This window comes from Penicillium robsamsonii, assembly GCF_028829455.1.
Source record: "Penicillium robsamsonii strain IBT 29466 chromosome Unknown utg000003l_segment0_segment0, whole genome shotgun sequence".
NCBI lineage: Eukaryota > Fungi > Ascomycota > Eurotiomycetes > Eurotiales > Aspergillaceae > Penicillium > Penicillium robsamsonii.
The window spans coordinates 691,157-715,247 of NW_026643221.1; the positions used below are offsets into that span (position 1 = coordinate 691,157).

General features: G+C 46.8%; 10 protein-coding genes across 10 annotated transcripts; 5 read left to right on the forward strand and 5 right to left on the reverse strand.

Annotated features, from left to right (window-relative positions):
• Positions 1 to 302: 302 nt before the first annotated feature.
• Positions 303 to 665, reverse strand: N7447_004969 (uncharacterized protein; the record flags this gene model as incomplete). The annotated part of the gene is made up of 1 exon (XM_057229231.1): positions 303 to 665. One exon carries the CDS (start codon positions 663 to 665, stop codon positions 303 to 305), a length of 363 nt encoding a protein of 120 aa, XP_057084321.1.
• A 537-nt stretch (positions 666 to 1,202) lies between these two features.
• N7447_004970 (uncharacterized protein) lies at positions 1,203 to 2,304 on the forward strand (the record flags this gene model as incomplete). The annotated part of the gene is made up of 2 exons (XM_057229232.1): positions 1,203 to 1,867; positions 1,905 to 2,304. The coding sequence occupies 2 exons, from the start codon at positions 1,203 to 1,205 to the stop codon at positions 2,302 to 2,304; spliced, it is 1,065 nt and encodes a 354-aa protein (XP_057084322.1).
• Positions 2,305 to 3,159: 855 nt separating this feature from the next.
• Positions 3,160 to 5,168, reverse strand: N7447_004971 (putative MFS alpha-glucoside transporter; the record flags this gene model as incomplete). Its single annotated transcript, XM_057229233.1, has 9 exons — positions 3,160 to 3,315; positions 3,371 to 3,475; positions 3,527 to 4,251; positions 4,301 to 4,341; positions 4,396 to 4,487; positions 4,513 to 4,616; positions 4,664 to 4,987; positions 5,034 to 5,107; positions 5,158 to 5,168. The coding sequence occupies 9 exons, from the start codon at positions 5,166 to 5,168 to the stop codon at positions 3,160 to 3,162; spliced, it is 1,632 nt and encodes a 543-aa protein (XP_057084323.1).
• Positions 5,169 to 5,509: 341 nt separating this feature from the next.
• N7447_004972 (glycoside hydrolase family 32 protein) lies at positions 5,510 to 7,302 on the forward strand (the record flags this gene model as incomplete). Its single annotated transcript, XM_057229234.1, has 2 exons — positions 5,510 to 5,624; positions 5,672 to 7,302. 2 exons carry the CDS (start codon positions 5,510 to 5,512, stop codon positions 7,300 to 7,302), a joined length of 1,746 nt encoding a protein of 581 aa, XP_057084324.1.
• A 324-nt stretch (positions 7,303 to 7,626) lies between these two features.
• On the reverse strand, positions 7,627 to 9,358 carry N7447_004973 (uncharacterized protein; the record flags this gene model as incomplete). Its single annotated transcript, XM_057229235.1, has 5 exons — positions 7,627 to 8,242; positions 8,293 to 8,367; positions 8,547 to 8,774; positions 8,824 to 9,135; positions 9,189 to 9,358. 5 exons carry the CDS (start codon positions 9,356 to 9,358, stop codon positions 7,627 to 7,629), a joined length of 1,401 nt encoding a protein of 466 aa, XP_057084325.1.
• A 308-nt stretch (positions 9,359 to 9,666) lies between these two features.
• N7447_004974 (glycoside hydrolase family 172 protein) lies at positions 9,667 to 11,037 on the forward strand (the record flags this gene model as incomplete). The annotated part of the gene is made up of 1 exon (XM_057229236.1): positions 9,667 to 11,037. The coding sequence occupies one exon, from the start codon at positions 9,667 to 9,669 to the stop codon at positions 11,035 to 11,037; it is 1,371 nt and encodes a 456-aa protein (XP_057084326.1).
• Positions 11,038 to 11,629: 592 nt separating this feature from the next.
• Positions 11,630 to 12,490, forward strand: N7447_004975 (uncharacterized protein; the record flags this gene model as incomplete). The annotated part of the gene is made up of 1 exon (XM_057229237.1): positions 11,630 to 12,490. The coding sequence occupies one exon, from the start codon at positions 11,630 to 11,632 to the stop codon at positions 12,488 to 12,490; it is 861 nt and encodes a 286-aa protein (XP_057084327.1).
• Positions 12,491 to 14,719: 2,229 nt separating this feature from the next.
• N7447_004976 (uncharacterized protein) lies at positions 14,720 to 15,022 on the reverse strand (the record flags this gene model as incomplete). The annotated part of the gene is made up of 1 exon (XM_057229238.1): positions 14,720 to 15,022. One exon carries the CDS (start codon positions 15,020 to 15,022, stop codon positions 14,720 to 14,722), a length of 303 nt encoding a protein of 100 aa, XP_057084328.1.
• Positions 15,023 to 15,045: 23 nt separating this feature from the next.
• Positions 15,046 to 15,382, reverse strand: N7447_004977 (uncharacterized protein; the record flags this gene model as incomplete). Its single annotated transcript, XM_057229239.1, has 2 exons — positions 15,046 to 15,148; positions 15,198 to 15,382. Coding segments are annotated over 2 exons (288 nt in total), but the record flags the coding sequence as incomplete, so codon positions are not given.
• Positions 15,383 to 16,931: 1,549 nt separating this feature from the next.
• Positions 16,932 to 22,218, forward strand: N7447_004978 (uncharacterized protein; the record flags this gene model as incomplete). Its single annotated transcript, XM_057229240.1, has 6 exons — positions 16,932 to 17,898; positions 17,954 to 19,506; positions 19,559 to 21,580; positions 21,794 to 21,799; positions 21,854 to 21,970; positions 22,018 to 22,218. The coding sequence occupies 6 exons, from the start codon at positions 16,932 to 16,934 to the stop codon at positions 22,216 to 22,218; spliced, it is 4,866 nt and encodes a 1,621-aa protein (XP_057084330.1).
• Between the last annotated feature and the right edge of the window lie 1,873 nt (positions 22,219 to 24,091).

Sequence of the window (24,091 nt, forward strand, 5' to 3'; positions counted from 1 at the left end):
GTTCCTCTCCAAGTCATTGTATCTTACCCGGTTGACTGGCCTTACACCTGAAAACTGTATACTCTTACATCTACCTATTTAAGAACGTCTTTAGTGTCTATACTAATAGACTAGATTATTACCGTAGTAGTATCTCTAACGTCGAATATGATATTTAAATCGTCGTATAGTTCTTTCTATTCTAACTAATTATCTGGGCTAATGCATTTAGCATTCGCACCCGTAGGTGCACTAGATCTAGGGTTTCCCTAACTATCTAACTAGTTAATCGTCTAAATCTAAATTAGAATTCTGAGTTATATTCACTTAAATGGCTCGCACTTCTTAGCAGTGCTGGTGACTCGGTGAAACCGGAAAGTCAGCGTTATGCCACTTTTGAACAAACCTTCGAGTGTCTCTAGTGTGAAGCAATTGGGGAACTGTGCGTAGCCCTTGTTGTAAGTGTGATTTGTGAGAGTGTTGTGAAGGCTTTGGTCCGCGGCATAAGCGCTGGCTGCGACGTCAATGTAGGACTTGAGTGGGCCGTCGACGGCGAGGTTGCGGAATAGAGTAACTGCGCGAGACTGGCCCCCTTTGGGGAAGTATTTCCCGACTGTGTGTGGCCTAACAGCCGTTGGCTGGATGTACTCACCGGTGAGTAGCTCAACAGGCTGAGCGTCACCCATGTCGACGGTTCACTTGAGCCTAACGCACCACGAGAGAAGATCAGCCTTGTGGATGTGGTAGGGGCGAGCTTTGAAAGGGATGGCAAGGCGAGCCCGGAAGTGGAGGGCATCCTAAAAATGGAATGGTAAGAAAACGAGGAAGGCAAATGACTGAAAATTGTTCAGTGGGATGTCCATGACTCGGCGAGTGTAGGACGTTGCTACTCTAGGTTGATCCCTATTCCTCTCGCTCTTTCTCCAGCTTATTTCAGTCCATGGTCTCATTTCCATTCATTTTCTCTATATACATTCTAGTTTACCTGGGCAGGTTAGTGCGGTCGCATCCTACTCACACTATCTATAATTCTCCCATCACCCAATCGCATACAGTCCATGTTCCTCTCCCAGACCGATGTAAACTGACGAGATATTACGACACAGTACAGTCATAATGAGGTAGCTTTCTTGTTAATGCCTTAAAAGACGATTTCTTGCCAGTTCTATAAACCAAATTATCCTCAAGCTTTATATCAGCCGAGCTCTTCTCTAAAAGCAAAGATGTTCGAGTTTAATGATAGCGCCATCGAACATGGCCGGCAGGATATCGAAGGATTATCTCCTTCGGTCAAAGCATATCGCTACAGTGGTATGAACGATTTCTGCCAGATTATCTTGCTTGAGGATGATCGTCTCTATGGTTCTTTCCGCGTTGGACGAAAGGCAAAAGCGCGGGCAAGTGGTGCAAGTTGGGAAGGACTCAAAGACCATTCGATCACGCTGCCACAGACGGAAGACCCCCTTCAATTCGGCTCGGCGGACAAGCCAAAGCGCATTCGCACTTTCCACCGCAATAGGCTTGTAGGTGAGTGTAATCGTCAGAATATCCTTGGTGAGAGAGACAACACTAAGAATACGCCAGACGAAGATTATAGCCCCGAGAAAGAAGACCACAGCGAACACCTTATCTTCTTTATTGAACCTACGACCTTCGAGCACGACTTCATCAACTCGGATCCTCCTGTTCGTACCAATACATTCTTCAATCCGAAAACGAAGATCCTTATCGTCAAAATGCTCGGCCCGGCGCACGAACAAGCCACAATGGCTTTCAACGACATGCTTATACTGGCCCTTGAGCCAATGGGCCTGCATAAAGCAATTAAATCCTGGGGAGACACAGTGATGCTTGCCATAGATGGCACAAGGAAGCAGGCAGACGGGGGGTGGGGTCCACGAAGCCCCCCCCCCAAACGCTCCTAGGAGACCCACGATTGTTTTGGAGGTCGCCAATTCGGAGACTTACGCCAAGCTCCGCCGTGATGCTCAGTACTGGATAGATCCGGAAAGACAGGAGGCCAATGTCGCTATCGGAGTTAATCTCCATACAAAAAGGCCCGAGATCACGATCGATCAGTGGGAATGGAGCTCCCAAACCTCCCGCTCTATCAACAGGACTCACTTGACCATTAGTAGGAAATCTGATGGTGCAGTCTACTTTGATCCCCATCATCCTCTACCTCAGCTCGTGATCCCTTTTGAATCTCTTTTTCGACGCCCCGCACAAATCAACGGAGAACGTGATATAGTCATTGGGACACAAGAACTCGTCGAGTTCGCATCCATGGTGTGGGAGATGCAATTCGAACAAGATCAAGAATGAAACAAGAAGTGGTTCATTGTATAGAAGGTGGTCTTTTTCTTCTTTTCCTGTCAGTTTCAATTCTGTATTGTTATTCGTCAGTACTAGTAATGGTACGGCAGTATATGCTGTTTATGGATAACAATCCACCTTTTTTCACCGACAGAAATGCGTTGAAAGGGCTTATTCCACTGTATTGAAACCACCATAATTAGCTCTGAGAAGATTCGTAGAGACACAATAGAAAATAAGTTCAGACCGAGCGGCTCACTCATCCTTACGTAGGCTCATGCTCATGCTTAATGTTCTCTAACATTTAAAAAAGCTGATTATTGCCCTCGATTAGGCCTTGGGCTATGTATGTAGTACCCTAACCGAGAAATATTCCGGAGACTTTCCCTCGCTACAAGCCTTGGCTACATTTACCCACGACACCAATTGCACTAACAAATTCCACTTGAACAACTACCTGCATATTTCGACATCTATGTTGTTTATTTGACTATTCTTTCCTCCATTGTTAGCCTTCCCTTCGCCTAATCGCTTTGTGTTGTTCTTTTACCCCGAGTCGGATTTACCAATGGTAAATCCGACTCGGGGTAAAAGAACATGTATGAATAGTCCATGCTGTGTCATCATTCATGATCGAAATCGCCGAAACGTAAGAGGTAATGTAATCCAGCCGAAAATGGAAATTATCACGAAAACGCCTCCCACTAAGAGCTGAGATATTGGACAAGAGATCTTTCGTACTAGGCCAGATTCCTCAATTTTACTTCCTCTTAGTTTACATGAGAAGATGTCGGATCATTCACCCTCCCATGCCATTATTAGCAAAGAATATGCTACGGGCCTGATGTTGAAAATAAAGAACCTTTACGAGCTCTGTTCAACATGTAAGCTCTCTCCTTTCTGGTTCTCCTCGGCTAGGCCTGATTCCTCAACCAGGCCTAGATCATTTCCCATCTGTTGAAAATGTCTGGGTGCGATTTGTAGTGCATATAATTCATCAAGCTTCTGGAACGAGATTCCCTAGTAGCACAATTTGGTAAGCACTGGTAAGGCCACATAGGTAGGAAAGTCGCACCTTTGTTTCTGGGTATAAGAACCACCCTCCAATCGCAGCAATAAGCCCCGTCGCCAGAAAGATAAAACCGACTTTACCACCCAAGTTTCCTGCATCGGGGTTGATCTGCGAAAATGATCAGCCAATATACCTAAGTCAATCCATATCGCTTCTAACCATGTAGGGGATGGTAAATTGCATGATTAGTCCCCAGACCGCGTTGGAAATGGTGACAAGTCCCTGGGTTGCACCACGAAGACGCATGGTAGCAATTTCCGATGCTAAAACAAAACCTGTCGCCCCAATGGAGACCTGGAAAATGATTGCCCACAAGTAGATGAAAACTATAATTCCCCAACTGGCTTTGGTTTGATCTGGGACACATCCCAGGATCCCTATAACCAAGAGCATAAAGCACAGTGCAAATTGTGGCCAGACTATTAGGGTTCGACGTCCTAAAATCTCGGTCAGGGGGAAGGCTGCCATACTGGACAGAAACATGACGATGTAAAGAACCACAGATGCATCGAAATAAGCTTTCACGTGGATCAATTCAAGGAAATAGGTCGCGTAGCCGATTACAAAGGTAGCGCCAATCATTTGCTGAGCGCTGGCAGCAAAGATCGCGGTGAAGGTTCGTTTGCGGTTTTTGCTTTGGAAGCACTCGACCTCTGCGGACATGTCGATGCCAAAGAGTTTGTGGTTAGCTGTGTCTGATGTCCTTTGAATCTCGGTTGTAAGGCGGATTTCTTCTTCCATTCTTTGGATTTCAATGTTGTAGAAAGAGTCTTCGTTGAAGCCGTAGATATTCCTTAGCTCCTTTTTTGCTTGAGTTGTTCTTCCGTGCCTGACTAGCCAGTATGGAGACTCAGGGAAGAAAACCCACCCTGCGGTAAGAATGACTACGTAAAATGTTAATAATAGTAGTAGCATGACCGGTTTTGTACGTACGTGGGAAGATGTACATGGCCACCACCGGGAGCCACCACTGCCTGTATAATGCTGAGTGAGTTAAAACCCAGCGCTCACTGTAAGTCCAAACTTACCATTTTCCGTCGATACTACTTCCGCCCTTTGAGAAAACAACACTTTGCACGGATTTAGTAACAGTAGCCACACATCGGTGGTAAAGGAAATACTAACATCGCAAACTGGCCAAACACAATACTAGTATTGAAGAAGCACAGGAAGAAACCCCGTAGCTCTGGTCGGCATGTCTCCCCGATCCAGAGAGGTGATATAGTAAACATGATACCAATAGCAATTCCTAGGGCGATGTCAGCTTGAAGAACACTTGTGAAGAGCTTCACTCACCATTGACCCCTCTGCCGGCAAGGTGAGTTCTCCAGTCTGTAGCCAACTGTTGCAAGAGGACACCGGCAACAGATATCATCGCTGCCACCAGAATCCCCGGCTTGCGGCCAAACTTCTCTAGTAAGGGAACAAAAAGAAAGGTAGCTACAATCTCACATGCTGGGGCAATCGAGCTCCAAGCCGATATGTAATACGCCGGGATGAGATAGTTTCCTGACGGTTCAAGCATGCCAAATTGCTTCTTGAATGCAGGCAACGCCGCTAATTGACCTCCCGCGACGATGTCGAAGCCCTGCATCATAACACCACTAGATATCCAGAGTGCTAACAAGGTAAGTACGTGTACACTGTCTGAGGGACACAGACTTACCCCAAAGAGCAAACCGCCACTGCGCGCGAAGCATTTGCCATTTCCTATCAGGGTTTATAACGGTGTAGTCAATTCTGGCGAGAAGTCAGTCACTGTAACCTCCCGGAGGGTGTGTACTCTGTACTCGTCGGCCATCGTGATAGATCCTCACCAATGTAGCGGTGCATTATACCCACATCTCAGGTGGGGACAGTATGCCGTTATATATGCACCGCCCCAACGCATTTTCGATTACCCCGTGGGGAAAATGTCGAATCTGGGGATTTTAAGTTCATAAGTCTCGCGGAGAGTCAATGTTCCTCCGCGATGTTCGGCACACGCCGATATCGGTATCTTGCAGGACATATCGCGGAGAGTCAAGGTTCCTCCGCCATGTTCGGCACATGCCGAGATCGGTATCTTGACATGGCAATGGCAGTCGCATATAAATTATTTTTAAATTCAACAAAAATGATAATCTGGAATGCAGCAAAATTATGGACTCCGCTCGCACCAAGCCGTCTCTGCATTTTACTGCTGATTGTTGGATCAACGATCCTTGTGCTCCCAGTTATGATCCGGCGACGGCGTCGTACCATGTCTTCTATCAATGTAAGTATTTCAAGGCGATGTGGCTGGATGTAACTTACGTTAAGCAGGCAACCCACATGGTACCGAATGGGGCTCGATGTCCTGGGGTCATCTCACCAGCAAAGATCTCATTTCCTGGACACCCTCCACCAAGCCCGCTTTAATACCCGATCAACCTTATGATCGTGCGGGAGTCTTTACAGGTTGCATGGCACCACCCGCAACTTCTGAGCAAGGTTCTTTGAAAGTTATATATTCATCAGTCCACCATCTGCCATTTCACTGGAGCACACCTCCATATCCCCGCAACGCTGCTGGTCTAGCAATCGCCGAATCCAGGGATAATGGAAAAACATGGACGAAATGCTCGGAAAATCCAATCTTGACAGGTGAACCCAAGGGGCTTCAAGTAACTGGCTTTCGTGACCCCTTTCTAGCAGAGTGGGATGCTTTGAATCATTTTCGTGGACAAAAGTCCATGTATGGTATTGTCTCAGGTGGAATTGAAGGCTATGGACCGACAGCCTTCCTATATTCCGTGCCGTATGAGAACTTATCAGTATGGCACTATTTGGGTCCCTTGGTCAACATGCCTGCTCGATTCCAGCCCTCGCCGAAATGGTCTGGAAATTTCGGCGTCAACTGGGAATGCGCAAATTTCCTGACACTTGAAACCCAAGCCAACAGCCGCGTGTGTCTCATCCTTGGAGCAGAGGGAGATGTGGAACGTGAACACATTCGAGATTTTGAATCTGCTGCACATATTCCTCCAAGGACTGTTCGTTCTCTATTGTGGATGTTTGGTGATTTGAGGGTTGAGAACAACTCGGTCAGTGTTGACTACACCCATGGCGGATATTTGGACTGCGGGTCATTATATGCAGCCAATTCATTCTTTGATCCGGTGTCGAAGAGACATATAATGCACGCATGGATTCCCGAAGAGGATATTACAGCGAGTTACGCCAAACGCAAAGGATGGAATGGTGCATTGGCCATTCCTCGCGAGCTCTTCCTCCTTTCTATACCAAATATTACACGAGCTCTTTACAGTCCTCTGTCAGAGATAGCGTCTGTTGAACAAGTTCCAAACCGAGACGGTTCAGTCACTATCTACACTCTCGGAATACGGCCAGTTGAAGAGATAGTTGAACTCCGCAAACACTGTGGTCGTGTTTGCCACCGAAAACATATCTCACTCCCATCTCCGACAGCTGGACTATCGCATGTACTGTACTCAACATTATTCGAAACCTGGGAGCTCGAGGCAGAAATTACTATCGACCCAAGTCACTGCTTGGAAGTAGGCTTCCATATCCGCCACAATAGCGACATGTGTATATGCACTACGATCACGTTTTTTGTTCGGGAAGAGACGATTAGTATCAGCAAGGGAAGGTCAACATCTGACCCAGACGTACGCAATTGCCCCGAACAAGGTCCCTTTACACTCTTTTACGGGCTTGACAATCTGGGTGTCGAGCCCAAAGACAAATTGGAGAACTTGCGTATTCGCATAGTCTCTGACGCGGATGTCTTGGAGGTCTTTGCAAATGATCGGTTTGCCTTGGCTACGATGGTCTATTCTCCGGAAGATTGTAGGCCTGGTGGCATATCAGCATTTGCCAAGGGGGAAAGGGGGAGTGCTATTATTGAGAAGGTCAATATTTGGGATGGTTTGTCGGCTACTGGGAGATAATAAGTATCGAGAGGCATTGGAGATTGTTAGTTAAAAGTACTATCATTCAAGTTGTCTTCGTTTTGTTTTTCTTTTTTTTTCTTTTTCAAAAGAATCCAGCTTCTAAAATACGCTGTTCTAGTACTCCCTGTAGCAGCACCAAGGATGGACTCTTCCGTAGTATTGTCTGTTCGGCGCGTCCAGATGCTTGAATACATTGAGACAACTGAGGCGAACAGAGCTCACTTAAACAGGGGGTATTTGCTGCCGTCATGGCGGCCATGGAGGTAATAAAAAGACTATCTCCCAACATCAGTAAAGTTATATCCCCCAATGTCAGAAAAGCTAAACCCACCTAACAAATAATGTCCACCTGTTCACCCGGCAGTCACGGAATGCGGCAACAATACTCGGTATTAGCATCACGTAAGAATCGAAGAATCTTTGACAATGATCCAGAAGGAGGTTTGTAGCAGCTCCATCCTGCATCGCCTGATAAACCGCAGGCCAATATATGGAAAGCTTGCAGCAGTAGTACTGGACCCGTAAGAAATTTGACAGAGGACAGGATGGTATATCGACCGATTCTAATGGCTGTGACACATCGCCTTTTCCAAAACGATCCATTTCGGGTATGTAGTGGTACCATTCCTCGAGCTGGCGTTCTAGCTCCAGTGCGATACCTGGTGCATAGATGTATTTTCCAGCGGACGTCACCTGGACAGCTGTGTTACATCGATGTAGCATACGTCTCATAGCAATCTCAGTAAGGAAATATGATCGCATATTTTGCACTCTTGGATTAGTGGATGGTGCAAAATCCGGGGAATCAGGCGCGGCAATTGTTGGTGATGTACTCTCTGGCGTAAACTGCCATGTCTGGTGGCATAGTGGCAGTGGAACATGTTCATCCAGACACCAGATACCACTATTGGCAACATCCAATTGGCCGCCAATCTCGCTGTAACTCAAGTTAGTGATAAATCCTACTTGGGATGTTGTACTGCGTACTTCTCGAGTAATAGCGCACCCCAGTATGCTCGCCGAGATTGTTCAACGGCAGTTGAATCATCACCTTCCATTCCACTGGAACATGTATATCAGCTTTGCCTCACACTTCTCAGGTAGGTAGTAATCACCTCTTGATCATGTTCTGGATCTTGGAAGACGCAATCAAGCAATATTCGTGGGCTTGACAAGGCTTTAATAGACAGCAATAATACAGGCTTATCAACAACAAGCATTGGACACTGCGGACACTACACTCGGCGATGATGATTGGTAGGGAGGCAAGAGCTGTTTCAAGGTATGGGGTATCTAGGACTGTCTCATCTTCCTCTACTACATGGCCAACTGCGGCCACAAGAAGGGAAAGGCAAGATTCTGAAGAAGGATGTAAAGGACCGGAGAGTACCCGTAAGTACTCCTCCGAAAATCCCGATGGAAGAATGGGATACCAGGTGTGAACGCGAGCGGAGAATGATGCTAATGCGCTAATGTCGTAATTAGTTACGGCCACTTGTAAACATCGGCTCAACACACCTCACTGCATGCCGATGATGAACAATAAGCATCCGTGTACCTGCATTGGCATGACTTTCGGGCCCAGTAACTCGTTCTCCTCGGGTGAGGACCTGCGCGAAATTTGCATCTAGTCCAAGCGCATGCATAACAGATGGATTACCAAGTAGCTTAGAAGGCAAATCAAACGGCGAGTTTTCTTGATCTGCCGAAACATGATATTCAGTAGGCGGATCCCCGGCACAACTATCCAAGGAAATGGGCTCCGCTGGAAGCATTAAGCTGATTAGTTGATCAAGTCGTTTATTCATGGCATTCAATTCTACTTCTACACTGTTCCATATATTAGTACTGTCTTTGTGGGACAGTGAAAGCAGTTAACATACCGACTGGGGGGTTCAGCTGGGGCATCCTGGTAGAGACAGTCAAGTCCGTGGGTTTGACAGTAACGACAAGACGGCTTCTGCGAGTCACACTTGGTTCTCCGCGCTCGACAGGCGTCGCATGCCAGAGTCGTGCGTTTTCGCTTATTCTGGTGGTGTTCCATCGTGGTCATGACGTTGTATGGAAGTTGAACTAGGCATGGGATTATATCGCGGACTTAGACGAGGTCTCCGCCCTGGCAGGATCCGACAACCCCGCACTTTCGATCGCGGAGGATCGGTGCTGCTCCGCGATATAATCCCAGCAGAATTACGGGGTTTGTTTCTCGCGGAGAGAACAAGTATGTCTTGACCGTCGTCATGGTCGTCATGGGCACGAGACAGAATATGTGGCTATTAAAGGGCCCCGAAGACTCGCCTTCGCTATCCATAATTGCAAACAAATTCACTCAATCCTTTTCTCTTTGATCATACCTTCAAGATGCCCATTGGAAACGACTTATTGGCCAGCATGGCGAAGAGGAAGGTGGCTCGCAGTGCTCGCGTGGCCAGTTGGGACCAGAAGGGTCTCAACGAGGACGCCTTTGTAGTCCTGCCGGGCGAGTCAATCGTGCTGGCCGACCTCGAAGGCCCCGGTGCCATCACGCATCTTTGGTTTGTCCAAACCTGCCGCAAAATTATAGGTCCAGGCCTGATTCCTTACTCCAAGTCCGGGGTTGCGATGATGGAAATCCACAATGCGCTCGGCCTCAACTACGAAGTCAACGACCCAGATTACTATCGCAAGGTACTCATCAAGATGTACTGGGATGACTCGGAAACCCCCAACGTGATTGCACCGATCGGAGACTTCTTCTGTCTTGGCCATTCCATGGCAGCCAACTTTCAGTCACTCCCCTTCACGGTCTCAGTCAAGCCATCCGAGGAGAAAAAGTTCGGTGGTGCTGCCGCGTTCAATTGCTATCTCACCATGCCTTTCAACAAACGAGCACGCATCGAAATCGAGAATCAGAATGACGAGGCCTACTTCCAGTACTTCTATATTGACTACGAACTGTACCCGGAGCCCCTGCCCGCGGATACGCTGTACTTCCACGCACACTGGCGCCGCATGAATCCAACCAACGGATGGGCACCATCTCGTATTCAGACAAACAGCCTCGAGACGCAAGTGCCGAACCTAGACGGAAAAGATAATTATGTCATTTTAGAGACCGAGGGCGCTGGCCAATTCATCGGCTGCAACCAGTCCGTGGCCCACTTCCAAGGCACCTGGTGGGGTGAGGGCGACGATATGATCTTCATCGACGATGACACCTGGCCACCAAGCATGCACGGCACCGGCGGTGAAGACTACTTTACTCAGGGATGGGGCATGCAGAAGAACGCATACCCATTCTGCGGTACAATCATCCACGAAGAAGATGTTCCGAACTACCAGGTCAGCTACCGCTGGCATCTCACGGATCCAGTACGCTTCAATAAGAAGATCAAGGTCACCATGGAGTCTGGCCATGGCAACCATCTCCGCGATGACTGGAGTACTACCGCCTACTGGTACCAGACGCTTCCTGGTCCCAAGCTCGATATCCTGCCGGTCGAGAAGCGCCTTCCGCGTAAGCCTCAGTTCCCGCCTGCAGATGATGTGCCTGAGCCGGATGTGAGCAGCATGAGTTCTGATAAACAGGCCATGGTTAAGCAGCGCGATGAGCGGATGGAGGCGTTTGTCAAGGACCGGAATGAGTGGCTGGCACGTCGCGCGCAGGATTCTCAGGATCGGGCGCGAAGCAACGTGGAGATCTGCAAGGATATTCGACAGCGCTTCCTGCGGGGTTTGGGCGAGCAATCTTAGGAAACAGGGATTTTGTACTCATTAGTATGAAAGAAATGTATTTAAATATGTGGACCCATTTCTCTCTTTTGTAATTTCGTACTAGATAGTATCCCAAATAGCTGCCCATGGAGAGGTGAAAAGGAGCCCCGTTTCCAAAATCCATTAGAAAGATGTATGGGATCAGATTTGTTGTGGTGGTCGGAGCCTTGGTGCCTCAGGCATCAACCCTTGCTAGATAGATAGTTTGGGAGCTCGCTCCTCTTGACGAATACAACTCTCTCCCTCCTCTCTTGCCGGACCCCACTACGTAGGTTCCACCAGGTTATGAGCACCTTACCTTACCCGCTATCATCAATTTTTTATCAAGAAAAAGGAGGCATTTATCAAAAACATCAATTTCGACCGCGCAGAGAGAGTCGCGGCACACAACGACTGGATAGGGCGAGACCCACAGCGGGAGACCCCACCTTTCACCAACCAACCAATAAACGACGAGTCCGAAGTACAGCATCTATCGTGATAGTCGCCGTTTATCATCAACAAGGAGTCATCAACAAAGCGTACCTCAATACCAAGCATTTCTCACAAAAGAACCAACCAACCAACCAAAATGGCAAGGCCTCTCTGGGGACCTGGATCCGTGGGTGGTAAAGACTGGACAAGCGTGGAGGATGCCGATCAGACCACTCTGGGTGGTGATCAAGGAGAGGGACTACCAGAAATTGGCAGTTTCGTGCTCTATAAAATAGAGCCGCCGCTAAAGGAGAAAGAGGACTTCGACACTTGGTTAGACACGGTCACCAAGATCCTTCAGGGTCACAACCTCCACCGGTTGATCAATAAAGAGGTTGAAAAGCCAGACAGAGACTCCGAAAATGCAGAGAAGTGGATGAAAATCAGTATGCAAGTGAGAGCATGGCTCCGCGCTGGATTAGATCCCGAGATTGCAAAGGATATCACGTCAACTGGCGAAAGAACCACCTGGGCAGATGACTTTATGCAAGTTTGTAAGAAGCAGCTACGGGGTGAAGGACACGGAGCGTTAAGCGCAGCAATAATACGCTTCGTGCGCACAAAAAGAGAAGAGTTCTCAACAACAACTGAGTTCATACAGGCGATGAAGACACGATTCGTCACAGCAAATGACCTCAAAGCATCGTTCTGTGCCTATCACGCCATTGTGCTTATGGTAGCACAACTCTATGAGATCCCAGAGCTCCGAGGATCCATTGAAATCAAAAATAACGAACTGAAATCGATCGTGGATCCAGCAATGACACTGACCACTAATGACTTTTTCAAATACTGTCAGGAAATGATCGATAAAATCAAAGAGATCCGCCTTGATGAGGGACTCGCAGCAAGCGGGACGAACCGGAGTCAACAAACTCCAACGAAGAGCGTCTGCACCAAGAAAAGAGGATCAAGAAGCACTAAAACAACTCAATCGCTATGTGAAAGGCACAATTGATCTCGGGATACTCCTCGGAAAGGATGACACAAACCTTATTGGCTTCGTTGACGCCTCATATCAAGACTGTGAGGACGGGAAAAGCACGGAAGGATTTATCTTTTTCTACGCAGGAGGCCCAATCAGTTGGTCATCGCGAAAGGAGGATATCGTGGCAGGAAGCAGCTCCACAGCAGAGTACATCGCCTTTGACGCAGCAATCAGGGAGTGCTACTGGCTACTCAAAATACTCGAGCAATTAGGAGAGAAATAACCACTTCCAATCATGCTACACACAGACAGTGATAATGCAGTCGCGATAACGAAGAGCAATACATACACAAAAGGAGCGAAGTGGGTCAACAGAAGATATCACTTTGTCAGGGACGCAGTGCGAAATGGTATCATACAGTTGATATTAATCGCAAGCGAAGAAAACGTTGCCGATGCGCTTACAAAACCACTCGGAAGAGAGATATTTGAGCGCATGAATAAGGTAATGATGGCAAAAGAGGCTATGCAGCAAGTAAGTTAAACTGCAGGAAGCAAATTGTGAGAGAAGATCCCCTCGGGTTGTTGAGCCTGGGGGGGTGTGTTGTGGTGGTCGGAGCCTTGATGCCTCAGGCATCAACCCTTGCTAGATAGATAGTTTGGGAGCTCGCTCCTCTTGACGAATACAACTCTCTCCCTCCTCTCTTGCCGGACCCCACTACGTAGGTTCCACCAAGATTTGTGTGTAATTTCGCGCAATGCTCTCATCCCGGGAGTATCGGCCCTACTAATGTGATTGACAGCATGGGTCCCAAACCCCTTCGCTGTGCACTCTCATTGCACACTATTTAGTGTGTGAAGTCATCGTAATCGCTACTGTGCCTTACAGCAAAAAAGCTGATATGGCTGGTGCAGATCAGGAACCAAGCCTCCTCCTCGGAAATAATTCTTTCACAATCTATATATTGAGCTGAGTTGCAATTAGTGCAAGTACATATGAGGTGTGCCCGAAGCAGATACTAATTCAATTCGACCGCCTCATTTTGGGCCACGTAGCTAGGACTTTTAGGGTAAAGAGATGGATACAACGCGTCGATGTCCTTGGGCCCAAGGCGACATTGAAGTTAGCCTTGCGTTGATTTATGTCTATTATGCACTGTCGGGCCACATGCGTACCCAGACATCCCAACAATTATCCGTCAAGAGCACAAAGTCGTATACTCTTGAAGATTATGGCTTGTCTGTACCACGGGAGGATTATTTGTCAATTTACGCGTTTCATCGATCGAGCCCTTCTTGCTATGGGGCTAGACCCATCCGACGATGGTTTTTGGTTTGGTGGTGCTGGACGGATGATTGACTGTTCATGTTGTAAAGAGGCGGAAACAATATTCTTCCCCGGAGAGCCACTGACGCCTGGATCACCCGTCCAATGGCCATAACCTGTTCTTGAGGTTGGAATATATGAGTCCGGCCCCCAGCTACAGACTGACGCCCAGTGGTGGTACCCCAGCTTCGGCCATAATACACAACTTGTGGTTCTCATCTCAGTCAAGCCTAATCATGATGGCGAGATTGAGATATGGATCCCTATTGTCAACCAGAGATCTGGCCTCAACGCCAGGAACCGAAGCAACTATATCCTCGCATGCACACAATCAACCACATTAACAGATAGGGTTGTATCCGGGGATGCTATGGAACTGGATTTCTCAACATTGATGAGACGATTACCGTCTCAATTAACCTGGCAATTACACTTCATCATAATCGCAAGTTACTTGGAAGACATCCAAAGATAACGACACAAATATGACTACGCAGGACTGAAACTTCCATCCAATCCCGCTCGGCAATAACCAGTGAAAATTACCGTCCATTGCTCTCAAAAAAAAAAAAGAAGCTTTTTTCCAACTTAGAATTGCCCCGTAGCAACTAGCGCCCGACTGCCAGTCCGTGACTAAGACTTCGGTTTTCATGAAGATTGGATTAATGATTGAATGGGGAACAGGGACTTTGTAAGGAGTAGGAAGCAACAGCAAAATGTGTCTATTAGGTAGCTAAAGCAAACGCAGCGACATAGATGCCAGGGTCTAAACTCCATATTTTCTCTCTTCTTCACGCATCCCGAGGTTTTGTTTATAGCAGCTATTGCCTCATTCGCAGTTACTTTCCTGAAATGAAGAGGGACGTGTTCCATCAGCAAGACACAGATTTTGTCATGTTCGCCCTTTTACGAGGAGAGAGCGATCTGCGCGCTCATCGACCAATAGACCTCAGCCATTCGTGTCCTGTGTGCTGGACCTCTGGGTCTTCATAAACGCACTTATTCTGGAAAGCCCGGGCGTCTTTCAGGAGCTCTCCGATAGCATTGATGATGGCAGTATTCTCATCCTTGGGCTTGTTAGCTTGTACCAAAGCCGCTGCTAAATAAAGAAATGGCCGGGTAAAGGGCGGGCCCTGTTGCTCTAGGCAGGGCAAGTTGAAGGACTCTTCGAGTGCCGAGTGTATGGGTGACCGCAGCTCCTTGAATTCGGACCATGAAATGGAGGCATTGTTCATGAATTCTTCCTTCCAAGAACGCTAATCCCACATGATGCACATCTCATTCCTTGGTACAGCAAGCGCAAACATCTCAACAATAAAGTCTGCGAGCAGCGCCACCTCCCACCGGAAACGAATAACAGACTGTTTCGTCCAGCTGATATAATTTGAAAAGAAGACCGCTTAAGCCCACTTGCCAGGCTTGAGTCCAGTCCCCTGGACAAGTGCTATGAAATATCCTGGCCATCTCTTTGGTTCTCCCATGAGCAATATGAGCGGTGATGCTCTCGACGATGCTCTGGTCCCCACCAGTTTGGTTTGGCTCTCTGATAGCGAATGTCGGGTTTTGAGGATCAATGTAACCACTTGACCCAAACCCTTGCTCAAATGGTAAAATAAGAAAATGCCACCACACCGTGGACTGAAAATGGACTTGAACCTCGGTAACGTTGAAAAAGTAGGAGGATTCAGTAGTCCAACCTAACCGTAAAGCTGGATTCTCGACTGGATCCAGAAAATGCATTCAGTTTAATTGGTTTCTGTCTTGAAAGAAGCAATTATCACCCTATCGACACAACCGAAAGAACCATCAACGCAATCTGATCGAGGTGAAGGATCTGCCGAGCCCCTCGTCGACCTCGTAACCTTGAAAGAGTTTGTAACCAGGAGCAATTCCGTAACCCTCAGCACCTCCGTAACTTTCGGCCTAACCTCCAGAAGGTTGTCTTCATGGCTTAGAACCATTTTCCACGAAGTCAAGTTAAATATAATTACACAACCCCCTTCAAGACGTTTCACAATTTCAGGAACCGCCCTTAGTATTTACCAGCGAGGTGACAGGTAGAAAAAGAGAGGTTACAACCTTGGAATTTTTGCTGAGAAGCTTCATTCAAGATGGTGAGGTATAAGAGCCTCGTATTAACTCTGAAAAGGATATAGTAGTCTCTCAGTGACTTTGAAAATTCATATTGAAGTTCAAGCTAAAACTATACAGTATCTACATGAAATAGGTCAAGCTGAAATCTGGAAAGAAAAAACCCAAAATTAGAAACAAAATGTATATATATATAAATAAAGATGGAGGTCACAAGATTAATATTAGCGTGCTTGGAAGGATATGACTTACTAACTATTGAGAAGTATCAGCCCTATTTCAATGATGTGCTTGATTTAACTCTCCCTATAAAGAGACCTTTAACTTTATATATGCTAGCACGTCAAAAAAACACTGAGACGATTCATTTTCTCGCACCAAAGGTAGAGATTTTCATCAAGGCCAAATTATATCACCGGCTGACATTTGCAGATCGCGAGAGTTCCACCCGTCAATTATTGGCGAGCACTACCCCTGATATCACTTTATCGGAGTTTCTGTTACGGACATGCTAGTGACCAATCAATCGCGGGGAACACAACCACCGATGAGCCACTAAGAGCCAATCATTTTCAGACAGCAAAGAATCACGAGATGAGATATCACAAAAGTCGTGGTCTTCTCATGGTACCCTTAGGATACGAAGTAACTAGGGAATAAAGCCCGTAACTAGTAGCCGGGTAAAAGGGAATTGGGATGGTCTAATATCCGATCCTTTCTTCCGGCCAAAGAACAAAGGAAGCCACAATCCATACCGCACGACGACGGAGGCGGCGCACGCCCGGCCGATTTTAAGAAAGCTTTATAAGCGGATCAACCAATTGGAATTGCACGGTCAACCTGCTTAGTGCTATATAATTGGGTATCAGCGCAGGATTTGAAACATTGGATTCTTGGCACCTGCACGGGCAACTCAAGGCAGATTTACCCCACCCCCTTTGCGAGTTATGTTTTTGTAAATCAGCAGACATTGTCCACATCCAGATTTATGGATTCGCTGGACAGTTTAGGCCCCGAGTTTTTCTTTGTTTGTCATTCGTCGAATCAGGGGAAATGACTTTCTTCAAGCACGCAGACTACACAATCGCCTGGATATGCGCCTTGCCGCTAGAGGTGGCAGCGGCTAGGGTCATGCTAGACAAGATCCACAACCCCCTGCCTCAGCCATCAAATGACTCGAATGCCTACGTCCTTGGTGAACTGAACGGTCATTGCATTGTTGTTGCCTGCCTACCGACCGGCGTGTATGGAACGGTATCTGCTGCCACTGTTGTGTCCTACTTGCGTTCAACCTTTACTCAGGTCGAGTTTGGACTAATGGTGGGTATCGGAGGAGGGGTCCCACGCAGAAGCGATGACATCCGATTAGGTGATGTGGTAGTTTGCAAGCCGGTTGGGAAGCATAGTGGGGTGATGCAATATGATTATGGCAAGGCAGTTCAAGGCGGACAGTTCACGCCAACAGGCAGCCTGAATAAACCACCACAGGTTCTTCTGACGCACATGGCGCAACTGGAGGCAAAGCAAATAACCGAAAGAGAAGCTGTTATTTTGAGAATTGTGGAAAAGGTCCTGGAAGAAAACCCTGATATGAAGGGCAGTTTTTCGCCTCCGGATCAGCAAACCGACCTTCTCTTCTCCTCCTCCTATCATCACGCTGACAACGAAAATGATTGCGCAAACTGTGACAAAGCCAGATTAGTGCACCGACAGCCGCGTGGTACAAGGGCACCCTATATCCATTATGGGTTGATTGCATCAGGAGACCAAGTTATGAAGGATTCTGAAACTCGAGACCGTCTAGCTGAACAGTATGGGATACTCTGCTTTGAGATGGAGGCAGCAGGCCTTATGGATGGGCTTCCAACACTTGTGATACGAGGCATTTGCGACTATTGTGACTCTCATAAACTTAAAAAATGGCAACCATATGCAGCGCTTACTGCAGCAGCGTATGCAAGAATTCTTCTCTCGAGTCTTCCTGTTAGCCGAAATGTCAGCTCTGTTGTGTCTCCTTCTGGTAAGACGTCTTCCTTCTTTGACTGGCCAAAATATAAAGCTAAGTCGAGATACAGCCCCCCGTGATAATAATCTTGTGAATCCGCCTTACTTGCAAGCACTGCAATGCCCTGATCCATTTGTCGTTAAGAATCGACTGAAGGAAAGCAAGGATAAGTTGATTTTCACGGCCATTGAATGGATTTTTCAAAATCCGCAATATTGCCTTTGGCAGAAGGAAGATGATGTTCGCCTCCTTTGGATTAGGGGTGGTGCTGGTAAAGGGAAAACCATGATGACAATTGGTCTTGTTGAGCAGCTCTCGCAAGACGATTCTTCAATTGTCGTATACTTCTTCTGCCAGAATGCTGATTATGAGCTCAACTCCATTGAAGGGATCATTAAAGGCCTCATTCAGCAGCTTATACGGCAGCGGAAAGAGCTTCTGGAGTTACTTCAGCGCCGCTGGGATGAAACCCATGCATGTTTCAAAGAAAATATTTCTTCGTGGCGAGTACTCTGGGATATCTTCTTAGAAATGATAAACCATTGTATGCACCAGAAGGTGTACGTGGTCGTGGATGCTCTTGATGAGTGTCGGAACGAGGGAATGGCTGAGTTTTTGAGGATTATTGTTCGAACTGGACTTGATTATTCCAATGTTAGATGGCTGTTGACGAGTCGGCCGCTAGACGATGCTGACCGTGAATTGCTCACTACCACCGAACAGGTTGGAATCGGCTTAGAGCTTAACTCGGACCACCTCGAGGAAGCCATCAAAACCTATGTCAGGCACAAGGTCGGTGATCTCTACCCAGTTCACCGTTATGGGCAGCAAATGCCGCAAAAACTACAATCTGAACTGCTGAAACGGGCTGAAGGAACATTTTTATGGGTCGGCCTGGTATGTAAAAGGCTCGAGAGTGATGGGAGTGGTGAACGACTTCCTCCAGGTCAGGCGTTGCTGGCAATTCAAGACTTGCCACCAGGGCTGCACCCCTTTTATGAGCGCATGCTTCAGCATATTCTTAAAGGTAAAGCAGCCACTGTTCATGCCTGTCTGCGGCTCCTTAAGGTGATGATGCTGGTTTATCGGCCTCTGAAGAGGGAGGAAGTATCCAGTGTGACCGGCCTCTCTGAGAGCGAGATCAAAAGCGATCACGTAGTGGACCGATGTGCATCGTTCATCAAAATGCGAGGTACTACCATCGAATTTGTTCATCAATCATCTCGAGACTTCTTAGCTGAATTACCTCGACTCCACTCTTATGACCAATATGGACATGGGGATATTGCTTTAAGCTGTCTAGCTTATATGTCAACAATCCTAGTGCCTAACCTTGTCGGGTTACCGTTGCCTAGTTCGGGTCTACGATTAAAATGTCTGGAAGAAAGGGATTTTGGTGATAAGGGTGCAGTTCTGGAGACACTGGATTATGCTGCCACCCTCTGGGCGGAACACCTCGAAGCTGCAAAGCACACTACACTGTTGGGAAGCGCTCTCGATGACCGAGGAGAAATTATGATGTTTATCCGCCTGAAGTTTCCAGAGTGGCTGGAGTGCCTAAGCTTGCTAGGTAGGCTGCCACGCGCCATATTCTCTCTAGGGACATTAGCAAGAATTGTTGAAGTAGGTTTTGTTCCCTGGCATCGAGGATTGGTGACTAAAAATCGTTTCTTAGAACCCTTCGTTACAAGCTCTGGTGTATGACGCTAACCGTGTTTTAATGCGTCACTACCAAACAATATCAGCCTGGCCACTCCAAATGTACAGCTCTGTGATTGTTTTCAGCCCGGAAAGATGTCTTGTCAGAGATAAATATAACCTCAGGAAGGCTTCTAAGTGGTTAAGAAGAATCCCGCAAGTGGAAAGGATATGGGATCCTTTACTTCAGACTCTGGAAGGTCACTCGGGCCATGTTACAGCTGTAGCATTTTCTCCAGATGGCAAGCGGATTGTTTCAGCATCTGTTGACACAACTATCCGGCTATGGGATGTCAGCACAGGCAACTGTATAAAGATTCTAGAGGGCCACTCAGGCTGGGTTGAGGCTATAGCATTCTCCCCAGATAGCAAGCAGATTGCTTCAGCCTCCATCGATGAAACAATCCGGCTGTGGGATGCTAGTATAGGTGAACATCTGAGAACTCTGGAAGGCCACTCAAGGGGGGTCATGGCTATAGCATTCTCCCCAGATGGCAAGCAGATTGCTTCAGCCTCCATGGATAAAACAATCCGGCTATGGGATGCTAGTACAGGTGACCATCAGAAGACTCTGGAAAGCCACTCAGACGCGGTATTGGCTATAGCATTTTCTTTAGATGGTAGGAAGATGGCTTCCGCTTCCTTTGACACAACAGTCCGGCTATGGGATACTAGCACAGGCAACCATCAAAAAACTCTGGAAGGTCACTCAGCCCATGTTACAGCTGTAGCATTTTCTCCAGATAGCATGCAGATCGCTTCATCGTCTTGTGATACAACTATCCGGCTATGGGATGTCAGCACAGGCATTTGTCTAAAAACCCTAGAAGGCCATATAGGCCGGGTTTGGGGTATAGCATTCTCTCCAGATGGCAGGCAGATAGCCTCATCCTCTGGCGACAAAACAATCCGGCTATGGGATGCTAGTACAGGTGACCATCAGAAGACTCTGGAAAGCCACTCAGACGCGGTATTGGCTGTTGCATTCTCTCCAGATGGCAAGCAGATTGCTTCAGCCTCCTTTGATAAATCAATCCGGCTGTGGGATGCTAGCATAGACGATCATCAGAAGGCTCCAGATGGTCATTTGGTCCCTGTTAAGGCTGTATTATCCTATCCGGATAGCAAACAGCTATGGGGCCCGTACGCACCCGGATTTCTAAAGACTTCAAGAGGCCACTCAAACTTAGGTTGGGTAGTAGCATTCTCTCCAGATGGTAGGAAGATTGCTTCAGCCTCTGCTGACACAACCGTCCGGCTGTGGGATCCTAGCACAGGTAACTACCAGAAGACTCTAGAAGGTCATTTGGACTGGGTTAAGGCAATAGCATTCTCTCCAGATAGTAGGCAGATTGCTTCAGCCTCTGATGACAAAACAGTCCGGCTCTGGGATACAAGGACAGGCAACTATCTGAAGACTTTAGAAGGACACTTGGACTACGTTGAGGCTGTAGCATTCTCTCCGGATGGTAGGAAGATTGCTTCAGCCTCTGATGACAAAACAGTCCGGCTCTGGGATACAAGGACAGGCAGCCATCTGAAGACTCTAGACGGCCATCTAGGAACAGTTTGGGCTATAGCATTCTCTCCAGATGGCAAGCAGATCGCTTCAGCCTCTGATGACAGAACAGTCCGGCTCTGGGATACAAGGACAGGCAGCCATTTGAAAACTCTGGACGGCCACTCAGGAACAGTTTGGGCTATAGCATTCTCTCCAGATGGCAAGCAGATCGCTTCAGCCTCCAACGAAGCTATCAAACTGTGGGATGTTGATGCCTCCCTGCGCTCGGTAAGACTACTGGGAAGGTCTTTGGGCGCTCTCCGCAAATTTCGGGAATGGCGCCATGATATTGAAATGCCAAATCCAGTTACAGCTCTAAGTTTTTCAGAAGATGGTCAATTTGTCTCCACCAACCTGGGTCTTATTAAGCTGGGTGATACTGACTTCAATGGAGGCCTTTCCGTCAAAGACGGCTGGATATGCTATGGAATGGCGCCAGTATTGCGACTCCAAACAGGTCTAACGCCACGTTGTTATGATGTCCGAGGTGAGATTATTGCAATCATCTTTACAGGTGGTCTGTTTCTGTGCTTTGAGTTTGATTGTGGAGCGTTGAACCAATTATACAGCTCCTGTTACGAACAATGAAAAACTCTTATATCTCTCCAGTTCTTAATAGCTTATTCCAACAAGCAGACATGTAGCAATTAGGCCACGGTAAGTGAGATTAACACCAGAAATCTTGAACTTATTAGACTAATGCTTGGAAAGGCATTCATGATCTACTCGGAAGATCCAAGTATGCGATATTCCACGGACATCGAACAGTTGCAGGTTTCGTTGAAGCTCCCAGCCAATTGCTTGAATATTGGTGTTGGGTTCCTGAATGTTTGTAGATGCTTAGTTGCCACTATTCATACGTCTCCGATAAACAGTGGTCTTCTACTACTGTGCAGCCTCCTAAGGAGATTCCAGACGATCTGGTCCACAGCCTTATTACAGCTCAAGGGGTTTACCAAGGGAATCTCACTCTCAGACAACTTGCATTCAGCAAATTCGACATGCAAATCCACTGTCCTAGTTCCCACAAGGTCATTCAGTCAATGCGTACTGGCGAGTATAACTCGCTCCTGTAGAAAATGACACTTCTATAAGACCCCGAGAATAAGGTTAACTAGGGGAATAGACATGTTACTACTTCACACTATATGTGGGGTCAAGAAGTAAACTATTATTCCTATCTCTAGTATGTTTAATTATCGTTTACGTAGAGGTATATACTAATTATTAACTCACCTCCTAGTACCCGTATATTAGCGGCTGATATATGGCTTTCCAATTTTCACTCGAATCTAATAAGCTATGATACTGTAACGGATAAAGATCCTTACAACATAGAGACGGAGTCACCTGACCGCATCGGTCAGGTATCAGGAATGAATCGCCGAGGAATCGTCACATGGCTCCCACGTGAGCGTGGCAGTACACATAGTCGGGGATTCCCCTAAATCCCCTCTTCCTTCTGGCAAGAATTAGTCTTGGCACACACATACAATACAATTCCATTCCTCTCTAAGTCATTGTATCTTACCCGGTTGACAGGCCTTACACCTGAAAACTGTATACCTTTACAGATAGGAAATGTACCTTTTACTACACGGGCTGAATATTAAGATGAGGAATATTTAGGTGGGTGAATATCTGCCCTGAGTGCCCTGAATAGAGCGGCGAGCCGCCCACGCCCGGACCGTGAGCGCTAGGTGACCACCACCTTAGACATGCTGTTGTATGTTTTTTGCTTTCTTTATTTAATTCATTGGGAAATCCCCCTCTTGCCATATGGTCGCATCACTATTGTCTGTATTTTAGATCACACCTTTAAATTTCATTCAAACTTGACGGTTTATTACTTCTAGTAAGCTTGGTTTAACTGAACTCATATAGTTATTCTTTTGTCTAACAAGAATACGTAGTATTCCAGAACATTTACACATTAACATCTATCATTCCCTCCCCCCATGCCGTCCCTTCTCATTGATCTACTTCCATTATCAAGAAAATCCCCTCGCAGAGATCATGGTCCATTACACCGTTCTAGAGAGCTGCTATGTTATTTCCGTACTTTTAATTTGTCAAGCTTGTGTTTTACCCCATCCTTATAGCTTGTCAGCCGGAATTACACCTTTCCCGTCCCGTCATTTATATAATTTACTTTCTTGTATGCAGGAACCACCTGCAGATTACTTTCCTAAATTGGGGTTTGGAGAAGCCTACGTGAGTTCTTCTATCGCACCTTCCGCTAGCATCATAACATTAAAATCCCACCTAGATATAGCTTACTCCAGCTTAGGCATCCCACCGAGGAATATGGTATAAATCAGAAAGTCGATTAGGCGGGTTACGGATGGCTAAGCCATTAGATAACTATTTTATATTCTTAACTGTCTTAACTTAATTAAGCGAAAAGTATATTATCTTCCGGTAAGTGTTATATACTATTTTCGTTCACGGATATAGTAGAAGAATAAGTCAGTAAGCATTATATTAATGATGGTCCCACGTCCATCTAAATCGTGAAAAAGTTAGATTACTATCTATTACTTTAACTCCGTGATCCATAGGGATCTAAACCTGCAAAATAAGCTGGGGCCTAATAAGCCGTCTGTAAGCAGTTAAAGTATGCCACTCACTATGTAGAGCATATTAGCTTGGATTCGTATTCTTCTTTAAGGTAGGGGTGCTGTGTAATATTCCTTAGGTTCTTCTCCAGCCCAATAAACTTCCCGCGTTGCTACCAGAACAGCCAACCTACGATCGCAAAGCCTACGACAAAGAGAATAGGTGAGATCTGAAATTTGGTAGTCCTGTGGTTGTGTCACGGATAAACTATGTGCGATACTATATATATTGGTCCCGGGCATATCAGAGCACGAGCTCTGATATAATGGTCTTTTGGCCGAGTGAGAGAATGTGCGCTCGGGCATATCCTTTAGAATATATCAGAAAAAG